The 16,982-nt window shown below is 46.5% G+C and overlaps 1 protein-coding gene across 1 annotated transcript in view; it reads right to left on the bottom strand.

Moving 5' to 3' along the window:
* The window catches only part of LOC133973810 (glutamate receptor ionotropic, kainate 2-like), a 56,915-nt gene that overhangs the window by 17,293 nt on the left and 22,640 nt on the right, over nucleotides 1-16,982 (bottom strand). The window contains exons 5-7 of the mRNA XM_062411867.1: nucleotides 16,844-16,897; nucleotides 15,167-15,340; nucleotides 150-293 (exon numbers count right to left, since the gene is read on the bottom strand). Coding sequence (XP_062267851.1) covers nucleotides 150-293; nucleotides 15,167-15,340; nucleotides 16,844-16,897 — 372 coding nt within the window. The remainder of the gene's footprint in view (nucleotides 1-149; nucleotides 294-15,166; nucleotides 15,341-16,843; nucleotides 16,898-16,982) is intronic.

Genomic DNA, 16,982 nt, shown 5'->3' with positions numbered 1-16,982 from the left:
CGTCTCTGTGATTTACAAAGTGGAGACTCACAAAACACACGTGACTGCACAAATCAATACAACACAAAAAGCAAGCCACAGGGTTCAGCAGATCCCAGAGGTCAAAGGTCAAGGCAGAGTGTGCACTGACACTAGTGATGGACTCGTACCTCTTTGATGAGGCTGATGAAACGCCCGCCGAAGCGCCAAGGCTTGTGGCGGTTGCACTGCAGAGAGCTGACGGTGATCTGCTGCGACTGCTGCACCGCCACCGCCACCACGTGCACGGCGTCGTACATCAGCGCCGCGTCCGTCTGCAAACAGGAAGGTGACATCATTAGGCATTTTAGAGCAATCGCCGAAAGGGCCTCCGTCCACATGACCTTTAATCCGTTTAATTCGTTCACCTGCTGGGGAGCATAAGAAATCGGGTGACTTGCTTTACTCCTTAGTCGGGGCAAGGGAGCGTAAATTAGGAGTAACGCCAGCAGTAAACGCCCCGCACACAAATGGCACGGTGTCTCAGCCTGTTAGTAAAAATACCCGGCCGTTGTCTGAGGCAGTGCGAAGGCTCCGCCAGGGAGAGTCTCTCCGTGGAAGGCCCGGCCTGTCAGTGTGAAGACTAATGGTTCCTGATGGTTGTGCCTGTTCCCCAGAGAGAGGCGACGCAAAACAGGCACCAGTGCAGATGGGACAACTGTGACTGGCACACTCGCTATAACACGCTAAATACACACACGCAAAGTAGAGTAGGGACACGTGAAGAACGGTGCCTCACACAACGCCAGAAATCAAGTCATCAAGAGGAGTAAGAAAGCTCGAGCTCAAATCTCTCACACGCTGCTGTGCTGAGATTTATCTTTATCTTTTCCTTGCTGCCTGGAACGTGCGCTGTGCTCGTTCCCTCTGCAGATCCTCTTTACCGTGGTCCCACACAGGCTGAAGCCCACTGTGGTGATCTTATTTGACAAGTCCTGGATGACCAACCTGCGCGGGAGCATGAGAAACGACTTTGAGGCCACAGAGTAGCCGCAGCTATAGGGTCTTTGCGGATGTGCCGGCTGTCGGGGAGAATGATCCGCGCTTCGGTTCGGCCGGGCCGCAAAAAAGCAGGAGACCGCTGAGCTGCTGCTTAGCGCGTATCAGTTCCCTATGTTGTCTCCATAGGCGCAGTGAGGCATACATGCCATCCACGTGGGGGGAAGAGGACGAGGGGGTCTGGGAGGGGCAAAATGAAAAATGATGCTTCATGTACAATTTATTCCAGACCTTATTTATGGTGGCAGGCCAATTAAAGGAATAAATCTACCGTCCAGCAGGGAGGAGGGGGGATAGAGCGTATGGAGCGGATTGGGGGGGGGGGGGGGGGGGGGGGGGGCTCAAGTGTGGTTACCGCGGTTGGCCGATTGTCAGATTTTAGCCCCCCCCACCCCAGTCCTCCTGTGCTTTTGGAGTTGGTGGCTGCTGATGTCAAAGGCAGCATGCAGATCAGTGGATGGGAGAGCAATCTCTGCACTCTTTCATCCCCGCTGCCTCTCTGGGAAATGGGAGAGCTACAGCGCCGTATCTGCTCTCCCGGTGTCGGCTTGTGTGTGGACGAAGTGTTTGTGTGTGTGTGTGTGTGTGTGTGTGTGCACGGTTGTGGCGTTTCATGGCAAATGCTGATTAGGAAAAAGAGTTTGCCATTCCACTAATCTATTTCTTGGATAGAGAGGAGGATTTTTTTTTAGAACACAGCCAATATCCAAACACTATTTTTCTCCAATGAAGGGAAAGTTCATCATCTTCAATCATCCAGTTGTTGTGTTGCCAACGTTGTAAAAAAATTTAAAAAAAAAACAAAATTGGAGTGAATCTAGGTTTTTTCTTTTTTTTCTGCAGATGCATTTTCAAAAGCAAACTACTCAGTGAATTAAGAGATGTTGTAACAATCACATTCAGACTCAGTTCGCCGCCGTCCATTGTAAATGCACAGGATGTGTTTTGAACTTAAGTTAATTTCAGTTTGGATGTTCAATAGTTACAGTCATGAAATCCAAACCCCCCAAAAAAACCTCCTCTGCTTCCACAAAATCTGTTTTTAATAAATATTTCTTCACTCGAGTTTTGCTTGTGTCCTTTCCCCAAACAATTATCACGTTCTATTCCTCCATCTTTATTCTATTTGGCCAAACTAATCGCAACAGCTATAAATATCTAAAACAAATACAAAAAAAACATCTGACAACTCGTCTGCTAAAAACAGACGCTGTCTCAAATCTCTGCTTGGAAGTTTATTTTTACTTTTCTTTTCATATAATGCGTAGAGTAAAAAGTCCGGCTGAGGATATTTTAGCAGAACTTTGATGTGTGAAAGGAGGCTGTTAATTAATTTGATGAAAGCTCAGCAGATGTCACCTCCCACATTTGACTACAGGATGTGCTGGACCACTTTGTTCTCTCCCTAAACTCCACGCAGCACAAGGAGCATCAGGCTCGATCTGTTTGTTCCTGTCGTCTTTAAGTCGGGGTTTTGCATCAGAATCAGCCGGAGGTGAGACAGTTTCATTTGTTTTTCATGAATATGTTTTGTCAGTTTGTTTTGTTTCAAGGTATTAATACCCTGCACATAATAATAAAAAAAACTAAAAACATTTAAACCAGCGAAGATTTATTTTCCTGCGGCACGAATCTCACATGGCTCGGGGAGAAGGAAGATTTTATGAATAAATGTGAGATTTAATTAACTTCTAGAACAGTTTTATATTTTTGTATGCAGCTCTGTGTGGAAGGATAATTACCAGCCTGCGGTTGTATGCCTCCAACAACCAGTGCAGCTTCAGTCCACTGTAAATGTATGAGGTCACTGTGACCTTCAACCATGGCAATCAATTATTCAAAATTTGAAGAAATTCCCTCAAGCTAGACTTGAGGAATCATGTTCATGAGGCCGAAAACAGGTTTTGACCACTCAAACCGAATCATATAATCCGTGAGTCTAAGTGAACAATTACTTCTTAAGATAACAAATTCATGTGACAAAAAGGGATTTGAGAGGTTCCTGTGGCCTTGAACTTCGATGTCCAATCACCAAAATCGAGTCAGTTCATCATCCTGGAGTCCAAGTGAAAATTTATAGACATTTCCTCAAGGTGTTCCTGAGATGGTGCAGTTAAAAGACATAAAAAGGTGTTTGTAAGGTCAGTGTGACTTTGCCCATCGACCCACAGCCACCAAATTCGAATCACCTAATCTGGGAGTCCAAGTGAATATTTGAACCAAATTTGTAGAAGAGTTCGTAAGATATCGTGTTCACAAGGCAACAAAATATTCTAATCAATTCATCTTTGTGTCCAAGTGAATGTCTGCACCAAATTTAAAGAAGTTCCTTGGAGGACTTCATGTTCACAAGTATGGGACGGATGTACAACCACAAAACACAATGTCCCCGGCTACTGGCTGTCACCGTAGGGGCGTCATTAAAATGTACGATCACAAAATATACATACCAATAGTGATAACATATTCCAACATGATAAATCACATTCAGTATTTGTTTAGGAATCTAGTTTCAAGATGTAGACTTTGAAATGGCCTCTCAACAACACTGACAGTTAATATGTTTACTACAGGATTAATCTGGGAGACATTAGAGACAGGAATTAGTTTGTTGTAGCACAAAGATGGAAGCGTTTATATTTGAGGAGGAGGAGGAGGAGAAACAGTTTATTAGATGTTGTTCAGTGCAAACACATCTGAGTCGCTCCTGTGTTTGCACTCCGAGGCCAAAATACTCCCCTGAATCCCCCATCAGCCTCTTTGTTTGAATGATTTATGTCATTCCGTTAGCTCCCCCATGCGCCGACTTAACAACCCTTCCTGGAAATATTTCCCCCATCTTTTAACTTTTGCCCACCGTGATATATCAAACATCGCCCCGGCTTCAGATGATTTATGCGGTAAAGATCTTTTTCCCCGACTTGCCTTTGGTGCAGAACAATTCCTGAAAAATCCCCTCGTGATGGAAGCGAAAAAAACAAAACAAGGGGTGGTCGCTGGAAGGAGGAGAGAGGTGAGGAGTTAAAACGACGGCTCACACCACCGACAGATTGCGCTCAGCTCAAAACAATCTGAGAGCGATCGCGGTATTTATTTCGCAGCCAAGCACAGGTCCTGTGGGGCGTTTGTTTTTAAGTGCTTAATGCGAAACCAATCTTCAACCACGGGGGGAAACTCGGACAGAGATGGAAGGTTTCAGACAAACTGCCCAGGACCTCTGCTGCCTCACTTCTCTCTCTCTCCCTCTCTCTCTCTCTCTCTCTCTCCAACACCCACGTAATCATTCAAAATCACACATCCCCCCCCCGCTTCACTAGACGTACTCGTAGATGACCCTGTCCTTCGCCAAATGACTCACATCCCCGCCCCCCCACTTTACATCTTTCTTTTCCAGGCCTTGATATCTCAGTTCATCTTTCCATTCTCTCTCTCTCTCTCTCTCTCTCTCCCTCTCTCTCTCTCTCTCTCTCGCTCTCTCTCTCTCTTCTCATGAACGTGCTACGTGAGGAGCATATATCAACACACATGCCGGAACCAATTAGCAGGATGTGGTGTGTACACAAAATAACACACAGTGACAAAACTCAACTTGCTGGCTTCCCAGAGGCGTTTGCCTCATTTGTCGTATCTGCCTGCAGTTTCCTCCTTTAGAGCAGGTGAGCTGCAAACTCCACTGAGCAGTAGCTGCTGTGTGTGTGTGTGTCTGTCTGTGTGAGTGTGTGTACACCAAAATATTCATTTCTTTTACGGCATCAGTATTCACGGCAGCTCTCCACCTGTGCATAATTCCATAACTCCTCTGATAACGTAGCACCCTGACAAACGACATCTCTCTTTCTCTTCTCGCCTCTTCTCAATCACTCACCCTTTTACCCAGCATTCCTCGCACACTCACTCACACACAAACACACACACACGCATTCACGCCCCACTACCCGTCTGGAGATGGACGTGTGCGGCGGCTGCTTGTGTACAGTGGAGCTCCACTGTTTGTACGTATCACATACATCTGATTAGCCCTAATAAGATTAACACTGACCTGTTATTCACCACACATGGCTGGACTGAAGCTGCCAGGCACAGGGCAGCGTCACACACAACCACACACGCACACACACACACACACACTGGCAGCATCGCCATCAGCAGCAGAGTCACAATGTCATCAGGGGAAGAGATAGAGAGAGAGAGAGAGAGAGAGAGAGAGAGAGAGAGAGAATGAGAACCTCATTGTTTTCTCCGAGCGTGAAGTCTCAGCCCTCAGATCACAGACAGGCCCGTGGGGTTTGATGATTTGATAGAAGAGGGAGGTGATTATTCATTTCATTCCATAGTTTATGTGTATTTGTGCCGCTTCACCGCACACGGTCAGCGCAGCGCACGTATCGCCCTCGTAGTATTACGCTGTCAGCTAAATGTTCGCATTTTATTTTAAACTTCATGATTTCTTTAGCAATTAAACCTTCACTCGTCACGTGAGAAAAAGACACCATTAAATCATCATTTCTGGGATAATGGAGATTCAAACCGCATCGAGCTAATTATTAACTTCATCTGCAGAGAGGAAATTCGCATAAGGACTGAAACCAGGGTGAAATAACTGGCCCCTTCCTGTCCAGCAGACAAGGAGTAAGGGCCAGTCAAATAGATGTGTATATATCTTATTGAAATTAGGCAAATTTTGTTTTCTAGTGGCCGGAAGAAGGTTCCCAGTCTGTATTCTACGTTACTACACTCACATATATTGAACCTGAAGGGCTCCTGTCCAGAACACGCCCCAAACCGATCCAATCAAGCTGCACCAAACACTCACAGATATCAGTCCATGAAATATGTGTGATCTTTCTCACCAAGACCCATGAATGTTTTCCTGTGAGAAATGGTGAAAATGTCAAAAAAACAAACTTGAAGGACGTGAATAAAACATTTCCAGGATTTATTCAGATCCGTGCCAAAATTGAATGGGTTCTTTCTTGGCACATGTCCCAACCCTCCACTGAGGCCCATGGGAATCGTGAGATGCAAACAAACAAACAAACAAACAAAGCAACAAACACTGAAATGGACCGGGGTGAAAACCTAACCTCCTTGGTGGAGATAAAAAACAATATGACTGTGATACACATGTTTACAGTGTCTAAAAATGTCATTGTCTCCACTTGTCTCATATCTAGCTTCTCTACTTTTATTTTCTGGATTTGTTCTATCCCTCTTTCTTTGTTCAAGTTGGCTCAGTAACCCTTAAAGTAAAATGGTACCCAGTGTATCTGGTGATGGTTGCTACGTGAGGCCCTCGTGGACCAAACCTTGTCACTGTGTAGAGAAGTTTCACTCCAGTAATAAAATAAAAAGAGTTGAGAAACAGTGAAATGTGACACATGTGATTCATGGGCCACATTACGGCTGTTCCAGGCCTCCTAACAGAGGGGGGGGGGGGGCCTCAGGTGACTGGGGCTCCTGGTGTCATCTCTCTCTGTCTCCAATTCTCCCTCCATCTCTCTCTTCCTCCTGACGGCCTGTTCACCTCCTGCTCACTTCCGTCTCTCCTTCCCTTCTTCTCCTTTTTTTTCTCTTTTAGCATCTTACCTCTGTCTCCTTCTTCTTCCCCCGGGTTGCTCTCTCCAGTATTTCACTGAGCCGTGGGTATATGTGGAGGCTTTGCCAGCGCCGTCACTGTCATTTCTACTCTTTCTTTTGTGCGTTGGAGGTTTAATCCCTTTCTCACATTGCATTTCCACATGCTGAGGCAACAGAGCAGCCTCGCTGCTTTTTTAAAAATTAGGTTTTTGTCACAGGGAAAAGAAGTAAGAACCGGCTTTCTCACGATGAGGACCCCTGGGTAACGGATCCATTGATTTATGGATTTATGTGAAAGCACATTCATGGCTCTACTGTAGATTTAAGTGCACTTTAGAGACAGATAAAGAACTAGACAGCAGAGAATTCTATAGTTAAAAAGAAAGGTTCCTGTGGGAGTGATGAGAGAGTGAGCTGAAGTCTGTTTGATGGACGTGAATATACATTTATTCAGTATTGATGTTGTCTTTCTCTTATCAAATACTGACAGAAGATTTAACGTTGGAACCTAAATTCCAATCTGACCTCACATTGTTCTTTCCACATCATTTTCACCTTTTAGTTTCCCCAGTATTGATGAACAGGGTCATATTCTGGTTCATTGACCAGAGGGTTGTCGGTTCAACCCCAGTTTCCCCCATTCCACATGCCAAAGTGTCCTTGGGCAAGTGACTGAACCCAAAGTCATGTTTATGTTAATGTCTGATTGGCAAGATTTGAAATCTGAGCTGCTAATGAGTGAAACATCAGAGGATCAACCAGAGTTACCACAGTTCAAGTGTGTACATTTCATGACAATTTTTCCAGTTGTTCATATATTTTAATCCAAACAAAGCTGTGAACCTCAAGGTCAAGCTAGTGGAGAGGTCGGGGGAATCTATAGAGTCAGTAGGATTCATCCTCTGGAGGCCATGAATACGTAATAGTGGAGATATTTCTGTCTGGATCAGACATCATCTCGAACATGGTTTCTGTCATTTTACATAGTTCCTATCCCACTAATATATTCAAGTGCTAATTTATTCAGCAGGTTTTGTTCTGATGAGTTAATTAATTCATAAAAACGGGGGGTGAAATACAGTGATTAATAGCTGAAACATTTTCCAATTAGCGCACACTTTGGCTCCCAATGCACAAGATGGTACCAGTCGTATCCAGGACATTTTCGGCTAAATGTCTGGACAGTGGGAGAAAGAGGAGACACGTCGTCCATCTTTACATCCAGTCCGTGGTCTGGACTGGTGCGGTGGACAAACGGACACTGCGATCCCCCCGGAGCGATGCTACTAGTGTGGCTGAAAATGTCACAGGCTGTTACTGCTGGGCGCTGCACACGAGGAGCCACCAATATGACACTTGTCAAAGTAGAGGCGGTGAATCCTCAGAGCAGTGGTGTCCCAGCAGAGCCTCCAGGCAGCAGCATGCTGTTGGCAGCACTGTCCACTTCAGAGTCCACCCTAATTAGCACCACACTGCCTAGCCTACCTCTGATTAAGTGGCTGTTTAACATGATGGCCTTTCCTCATATTTAATCAGCCTCCAGCCAGGTCTAGCTAAAGAGGCTAGTAGGTGCCCACTCCACAGGGTTTTCACCCCCCCGGTTCATTACGTACACTGTCTGATATTTCCACAGCAACAAAGCTTTCAAAACTCAAACCCCCTCGAAAACAAGCCAAGACACGAGTTGTGATTAAACGGGGAGTCACTGAAGAGCCCGGCTTCGGCGGCTAGGGCCAACAGCAGTTAGCGCCGGACGCTGCGGAGTGGAGGAGGAGGAGGAGAAAGAGGAGAAGGAGGAGGAGGAGGAGAGAGGAGAAGGAGGAGGAGGAGGAGGAGAAGGAGGAGGAGAAGGAGGAGGACGAGGAGGAGGAGAAGGAGGAGGAGGAGGAGGAGAAGGAGGAGGAGGAGGAGGAGGAGGAGGAGGAGGAGGAGGAGAAGGAGGAGGAGGAGGAGAGAGGAGTTTGTTGTGATGGCTAAACAGTCCTTGGCATCTCGCTACCATCTGGTGGAGAGGAAGCAGGCGCTATGGAGGGAGTCCGCACTTGATTTATAGTGTAAACAACACAGCGAGTGTTAATTACATCTGGGTTGCTCCTAAACAGTGGGCAAACAGGGCGCCACTCCACAAACCCCCACATAGACCGATGCTACCAATTAAAAATAAAAAGTGTAGCAGGAACAGCTTTTTGTTTATCTTATATTTCGTGACAATATGCACTTATTTGAACGTAGCACTAATGGTGCAACAATACAGCGTGAAATCCTCTTTGTTTTCCATGTGTGCAAGAGAAGTTATTTATGCAACGCATTTCTCTGGAGATATTTTCGTTTGTGGGTCACGACAATGCACGTGCAAAAATATGATATGATATCTACTCTGACGTGATTTGTTGGAAGGAGATTGTGGTGATTTAAGACTTTTTATCAGAAGTCTAAGATAAAGACCCTTGTGCTGGAAATGGACTGGCAATAAATCATAAATTCACGGGAGCCATAGGTGTGCAGATTAAATTTTCCATACTTTTTGGGGAAATTAGAAACTAATTATAGAGTATATAGTACAATCTCTGCACCTGATTATATATATACTGTTCTTGTACTTTCTCTATACATTCTGCACAGCATGTGTGCGTAGAAGTGGGAGGAGCCGCCTCTCAAAGGATGACAGCTTGCCTAAAGATCCCAAGGCCAGCCAATGTCCCTGAGCACCAGTGTGACCATGACACTCGGCCCCCGCTGCCTGCACCCGTCTCCAGGGGCTGATTGTGTGATATTCATCTGATGATGGTTGTACTCCCTGATTGCACAGGCTTTTATTGTCCCATATAACATCAGCAGGCGCCTGCTTGCATTATACTGTCGAGGAATGTCTGTCGCATGTGACCTGCAGGAGGATACTTGTGTTACCTTTTTTGGTTTAAGCCATTTGTATTGTCCTGAATATCCCCTTTTATCTTTTTTAGTATATAAAGATAATAAATCAGAGACACATTAATTTGAAATGTGCTAAAAAAAACAAAGGATAATATATCTCTCCCTTTAAATACCTCCGCTCCCTCCGCCTGTTCTCGCCCACAAAAGGCTTCTGTGGACCGAGGGAGCAGTGGTGCTAATAATGTTGATGCTGCGCCAAGCCCAGCTGGTGGTGCCCGGCACAGGGCATCGAGTGTCTGCTCTCCACAGTCGCTGTCTTTAAAAGGCTCGCTCCTCTGCCAACCGGGATCAGACGGAGTGAGATCACATCGGCGTAATGGACGCAATCGACCTGGTGCATGTGTGCACTCGTTCTGTTCACTCGGCCCGTCCTGTATCAAACGCTCCATCAAAACAACACAAGGTTCTATGTAGCTACAAAAAGAGCTGGAGAGCAGGTTGCGTTGATACCTAATAAGAGACGTAAACAGAGCATATGCTGCATTTGACCAAAACGTATCTGATATATAAACCAGGATTTGCTCTGGATCCTACATATATACTGAGGGGGATATTTCAGTTTTGTTTTAGATGTATTTTGGGTATTTTGCCTTTACTGATGGACAGTTCAAGCACGAATGAGAAGAGAAGATGTGGAAAACGTGTGTTAGCCTGGGTGTTGTGGTTGAAAGACAATAAGTAAACTTACAAATGCTCTTCAGAAAAATGCTGTTTCAGTTTGGAGGCATTTCTCCGCCTCAACTCCTTCTCCCTAATTGGTTGAAATGTCGATACTAATATATCTGAGGTAACTCTGCAATAATCACAGTCAAGCTGATGTCTTGGTGGATGCATCCAAACAGAATCTGCTGCACTGAACTGCTCCGTATGGATATTGGAGATGAGTTCATTGAAGGTGCTGCAGGAACGAGTTTAATCTGCAGAGTGAAGACTGAAGTCGGCCTCAAACTAATAAAAAGAACTCCCTAAATGCTGGATCTAATATCCAGTAGACTTCATCACTGCAGTGATATATATCAGGCTAAATGAAAGTGTATGTCCTCTGTTCAATACACCATCGACTGGGGAGAACCACATTTGGCTCCCCACTCGCGATGAGGACCCTGATGGGGAGGACATGTTGTACGGATGCAGCTCGGAGAGGGGACCATGTGTTGGGATTCTCCCTCTATTGTCAGACTACAGGCAGCCGAGTGCCCCCCCACAACGAACCTGCCGGCGAGGCCAAACCTGAGCCAAGCACCCCCCACCTTCCCTGCTTCAGAGGAGCCTCTAAACGTGGGGAACTGAATCAGACATCCTGCACCGTGCACTCTGCGTGTATCGCAGCTCGGTAGAGGACGGTACAAACACACGCTTGTAGGTAAACATGCACGGTAAAACACGCGAGAGGTGGCTCCTCTCTGTGTGTGTGTGGGCGGCTCCCACTCGACTCCCAGCAGTCCTTGTTAATGCAGCAAGGTGTCTGTTCTCTCTCTCGCTGTGCATTTCTCAGCAAAACCTGCTTCCTCTCGTTTTCCCCTCGGACTTCACTCGCTGCTCACAGTACAGAGAATTCAAGCCTAAATGGAGTTTAGGTATATCCACTCAAAGTGTACTCACTGTAGTTCTGCAGTAAATGTACTCCTATATGTTCTGAGAGGTAATGTACTAAGATTTTTAAACAGGCCCAGTCTGTAGCCATGTAAATAGATGTAAACAACTGGTTCAGAATATCACATTAAAACCTCTTAATATAACAAGTGCATTGGAATAATGGTCCTCACTAGTGTGCGTCCCCCCCATGTAGGTCCCCTTATGAAAACCACATTTAAATTTACTAGATCCAGATCTATATTTGGACCTGCACTGGACCCAAACCGGGTCCTTCTACCAGGTTTTAAAACAATGCGTCTTTTGTGTGTTTTTGCCTAATCTTGCTTACTGTAATAAATGTCGAGGCAACAACTTGTCGATCACCTTCAAAAGTCAAAATATCACATTTAAAACTTCAACATCTGCAATAAAAAAGTTCAAATAGTCACAGTAGCTCAGTTCAGCTCCAAACGACACGTGTATTGATGCCCGGGGGGGAAACAAACACAACTTGAACTCTGTAACTAAGGGAACTGGGGCTGAGAGGATTCTTCATGACACAGATGACGAATCAAAGAATATAAAATACTGTACATGCACGCTCTGGATTTAGTTTTCACAACAACAACCAGGGGCTCGACTCACGGGAGAGATTTACACGAGCGGCAGCGTCACGGCTCACAAACGTCAAGTCGGTCACAGATTACAGATAAATCTCTGCAGGTGTGCAGGGCTCTGGCCGGGCACGAGGCTGCAGGCAGGGAGTTTTGTGTTGATTAGTGAAATGTGTCACAAAATTAACGGGGTAGGAAATGATTTGCTGTCGCAGATCACAGCTTTCACGCTTCCAGATTTTGCTGAATTGAGACATCAGCGTGCGCGTGCATCGACGAATCCCCTAGTGCGTGGGTCTGCAAATTGTGTCCCATGGGGGGGGGGGGGGGGGGGGACACGGCAGACTGCCAATAACAACTTTATAGGGAAACAGTAACTAAATGCGAACACGGCGAATAGCTCCAGCTGAAGATGCACCAGAGTACACAGAATTATAGAAGTGGAAAATATATTTTTTTAATCATCCACGTGTCACAACAGCTACAAAAGCATTATGCACAGTGTGCAGGAGGAAGAAGAAAGGCAATTACACTCGTGCATTAGGGGCCAGGCTCTTTAAATCATTGTCATTTTGCAATTATTTACAGTACCCTGGGAAAGTTTACACAGAGCTGTGCCGACTTCAAGTCATCGCTCAGGGGTGTGTTTGCAGATCTGCTGATGACGGAGAGAGAGAACTCACATTCGGAAGCAGGTGAAGTATCGTGATGTGTTTTTCCGAGTCATTTAGCTCGTATTAGTGTTGCGAGCTTCTTTATACTGTGAATTAAAAAAAGGAGCAGCCTCATCGCGCCACACACACACACACACACATCGCCCCAAACATCTGCTCTCTATTAATAACAGAGTCATTATTATGAGCTATTACACCAGAACTTTCAATTGTGTTGATGACACTGGAGGAAATCCAGTCCTCTGTTGTGGTAATTACAGCTCAATGAAAGAAAGACGTAAAATGAAACGATGTAGATGGAGGAAATAGCTGCAGCCCAAAGCTTCAGATATACACACACCACTGGGAAACAACCCCCCCCCCCCTCTCAATTAAAGCCAAGTATATACTTAGTTTAAATGAATGGAGGATTTAAAAGAATTCAAATTACAACAAAGCATTCAAATCAAATATGGCATTAGCTGCAGGCGATGATTATACGCAGATGGGACGGAATAATGATCCGATTAAAATGTGTAAAATAAAAACAAAAGATTCCAATCTGTAGATCCAGCTCTCGAAAACACACAGGCTGCCGTTAATTCACACACTGATAATGAAGTTTGAGGGAAAACAGTTTGAGCTGTAGACAGCTCCGGGGATTTGAGTGAAGAGTCGACGAGGTCACGCCCACAAACTCCAGTAATTAGCTTCCCCACCCCCCCCCGCTCGGGTCCTGCGTGGCTCCGTGTCCAAGAAAGAGTTGAGAGGCCGTCTCATTATGCCCCCCCCCCCCCCCCCCCCCCCCCCCGCGGACGACGCTCGGCCTCACCAGAGGCACCGAGTGTCACTGTGGTTTTACACCAGCCCACATTAATGGGAGGCCAGTGGTGTGAGAAAACATCACACAACCCCCCCCCTCCCCCGACCCCCCACCCTGACCATCCTGCTCCTACTCCCTCCCTCTCATCATCAACCACCCGCTCCCACATCCTGCTTCCTGCGCCACCATTTTACCTACTTCACCTCCCCCTTCCCCCCCCCATCCTCAATCAATCAATCCCTCGTGAAATCACAAGGTGACACGGAACGCCGTCGCCCTGGTAACCACCACCGCCGCCACACAACTGTTGCCTGGTCAACGGGCGGGGAACGACAAGGTATGAAGAGAGAGAGGGAAAACAGAGAGAGGGCTGGAGGGAGGGTGGGGGGAGGGGAGGGGGGGTGGAAGGTCACTCATTGGCTGCTGCAGCCCTCCCACATTTTAATTTAGTGATCCCCTACCTGGCTTCTCACGAGCCCCGGGCGCCGCGGCATCAAATGTCAGACACATCTACAAATTAATTAAAGAAGATTCGATTTGCGGAGAAACCAAAAAAATCTTATTTAAATCCATGCGTTCCTAATGGAGGCAGGAGGTGCTTTTCATAAACAGCCGCTTATGCTTTTAATAAAGCATTAAAATGACAATGTGTGGCTGTATGTGTGCTCGCCCCGATATCTCTTTATTCGCTCGTTACGAAGAATCCTCTCAGGGAGGAGCGCTCGACAGACTACCACACATCAGAGCTGGGTTTGTAAATAGAGCGCTCTAATGAAGTACTTTATCAAGCCTGCGCGAGGCTTTGGACGTATTATTTATTATTTAACTCGAGTTCTGGTCCAGTGAGATGTGTCAATATGTGGTACGGGGATCTGACAAAGTGATTCATGCAATGCTAATTAATCAATTCAACCTCTCCACCAAACACCCATTAATTTCCGGTGGAGGGGAGGAAAAAAATTAAGTAATTTAACCTCTTTGTGCATTGCATTAATCTTTCTGCATACATAACTGCTTTGCTTGTTTATCTGCAGTCGAGTGCCACACGGGAAAAAGAAAGCAGGAATGCACATGCTAACGCTGGAGGGAAATATGATTTGTTATTTCTATATTTACAGCAGTGTGCACGTTTCTGATAAGATGTTTACATGTCTTCATTTAGGGAAAGGTAAAGTTAAAACACTTGTGTTGCCGTGATGTTTTTCTGCATTTTTGATTGTGACTGATTTATGAACAGGCATCAGGCACCTCTGCGAATATGAAGGCTCATCTTTAAGTCCTTGAAGCAAAGACACTTTTTTCATTACGCAGATTTCACGAAGAAAGAAAGAGAGCGGCTGAAAGAAGGAGAGGAAAAAGAAAAATAAGGTGTTTGTCTGCAAGGAAGGTGTCGTGAGGGAAGGAGGGAGGGAGTGTGTGTGTGTGGGGGGGGGGGTAAATTGACTGTTTACAGCAAGAGACACTGAGAGGGACCTTGAACGTCCATGAGCTCCATTCCAGTTTTCACTTTCAAATCACCTTATCCCGGGCTCTTTTGGACGGCATCCTAAAAAAATCCAAGGCCATAATTTCCATCCAATTTGCTCCCTCTCTCTGCATGAACACTGACAGATTGTCATATTTTGGCCACGCTCCCGGAGGAGAGTCGTGAGAGGCAGGAGGGCAGATAAACGGCTATTACCATTCACACCGCCTCATTACTGAGCATTTAGACCCACGAGCGCCAACCCAGAAGCCCCACGCGCCCAGCACCATGGAGCCGCGGATCGACACCTGGTGCTCACTAATTCTCCTCTAAAAGCAATACAATTATAATCCACCCTCATGAAGAAGAGCCTCCAACACGATATCCCCCAAGGTGCACTCTGCTGCACACGGGTCCACTCGGTCACAGGAACGAGCTCTGAGCGTGTTGCTGCCTGCACGACATGCCGTGTGCGTTACGTAAGCTGCACAAAACAAGTCGGGCCTACCGTCATGAATCCATCCAGCAGGCCAGAGTCCGGTTTGGGGGGGGCCTGCAGCCGCTCCATTGACCACTTCTCGATGATGGACGTCACCTGAGAGCTCTCCGTGTTCAGGATGCGGAACCCAGTCATGTTGACGCCGCTGAAACGATACGGCTCCATGTCCAGGGCGTACAGGTCCTGAAAGCAGAAACAAAAAAAGTCCAGACGCCTTTGAGCTGCAAACAAATGACAGATTCCTGCTCATTCTCCACAACCTGGATGATTTTAAATTAAAACATTAGGTTGAAGGTGTTCCAGGAGTCATTCTATCTCCTGCTGAGGCAGTCGCCCTGATGAAGGCGAAGCTCTCAAGGTTACAGGCAGGCTGCTGGTGGAGTGCCATCTATCATGTGGAAGTGAAAGGACAACCCGATTGTCCTGCGCACAGCTCGTCTGGCACCGCACCAGGCAGATGTCTCTGGGATGAAACCACACAGTTGACGGAGCAGCAGCAAAAAAACTCTGGATACAGAATGTGTGTGTGTGTGTGTGTGTGTGTGTCACGGTCAATGTTTGCTGTCCCATTCGGAAAGCGGCGCACGGATGGCTCGGCACCAGTGTGCGGCAGCTTTGGCCGGCGCGGTGGCCTCCAACCTGCCAAACACTGGCTGATGTTAGGAGCAGGCATGTTTCCATCTCGACCAGCAGCAGCAGCAGCATGAGGCCGAAACACGACTATAATCACTGTTCTCGTTCCTTTCCTGATGACATACCCGCTGTCAACACCCCCCCCCCCCTCCCCCCTTTCATCTAGGGCCTGGTTCTTATGTGACTGCACTCGGGGGAGCTGCGGCGTCCTGCACACGGGTAAATGCCTTATTTATGTTTTTTGCCGGGGTCAGATTCTCTCCAACCTCTTCTCTCAGCCTTTTGGCGACCGTGCTCCAAAAACCACACACCCAGCGCGGCCATTTGTTTGTTAGAACTATAATGGGACCAAATGGGCGACGCTCTCATCTGCTCGGGGCTATTATCTGAGCTCTCAGTCCTCGCTTGTTTTCCCCCGCGTGCTCAGAGAAGATGTGCGGCTCCTCCTCTGGAGCGCGGCAATCTTTGTAGTGGCGACATCAAAGAACTTTGGAGGACTTCAATCGCTGCCAGAGTCAGAATAAAATATCTCCAACGGCTTTTGTTGTTTTTTTTTGTGCGCTCTGAGCCGCGGACAGCCCGGTGGGGTGAGGGAGGTTACTGTAGAGTTTGGGGAAAAACAAGAGCGTTGGAAAACTTTTGTTTTTCCGTGGCGGATGCTTTAAATGCAAATTTCTTATTTAAAAAATCCAGTATGACAACGGGTCAGCATCTCAGGGCCGAGCGTTTCTATTCGAGCAGCAAGTCGGGTTCGTGGCTCAGGTTCAAAATGCTCCACACAAAGTGAGAGCATTTTGTTTTCCTTTGAGCGGCTCCTGGTATTTCATTTTGTTCTCAGAGCAGATAAAGCTGTTAACACACACCCGGGCAGATGGATGTTTCGTTGCCTTGCATCAAGTCAGAACTAGGTGAGCATTTACAGAAAAACACAACCTTACAAACACATTAAACAGCAGATAGAGCCATGCAAAAAATAAAAAGACACGCAACATGCATGGTGTGTAATTGCATTTTCCCCCCCCACCAACATTAAACAAGTGCCGGTGTACTTACCAGGGTAGTAAAAATATAATGGTAGTACTCTGTCATCATACCCATGGCGAGGGCCTGTAGGGAGGAGAAGACAGTGGGTGGTGCTGATAAATCAAAGATTAATGGCTTAATGAGCTCGATTGATTTTAATTCTTCATTT

Source organism: Platichthys flesus, chromosome 18 (assembly GCF_949316205.1).
Source record: "Platichthys flesus chromosome 18, fPlaFle2.1, whole genome shotgun sequence".
Classification (NCBI taxonomy): domain Eukaryota; kingdom Metazoa; phylum Chordata; class Actinopteri; order Pleuronectiformes; family Pleuronectidae; genus Platichthys; species Platichthys flesus.
This window is presented reverse-complemented; position numbering and strand designations above follow the sequence as displayed.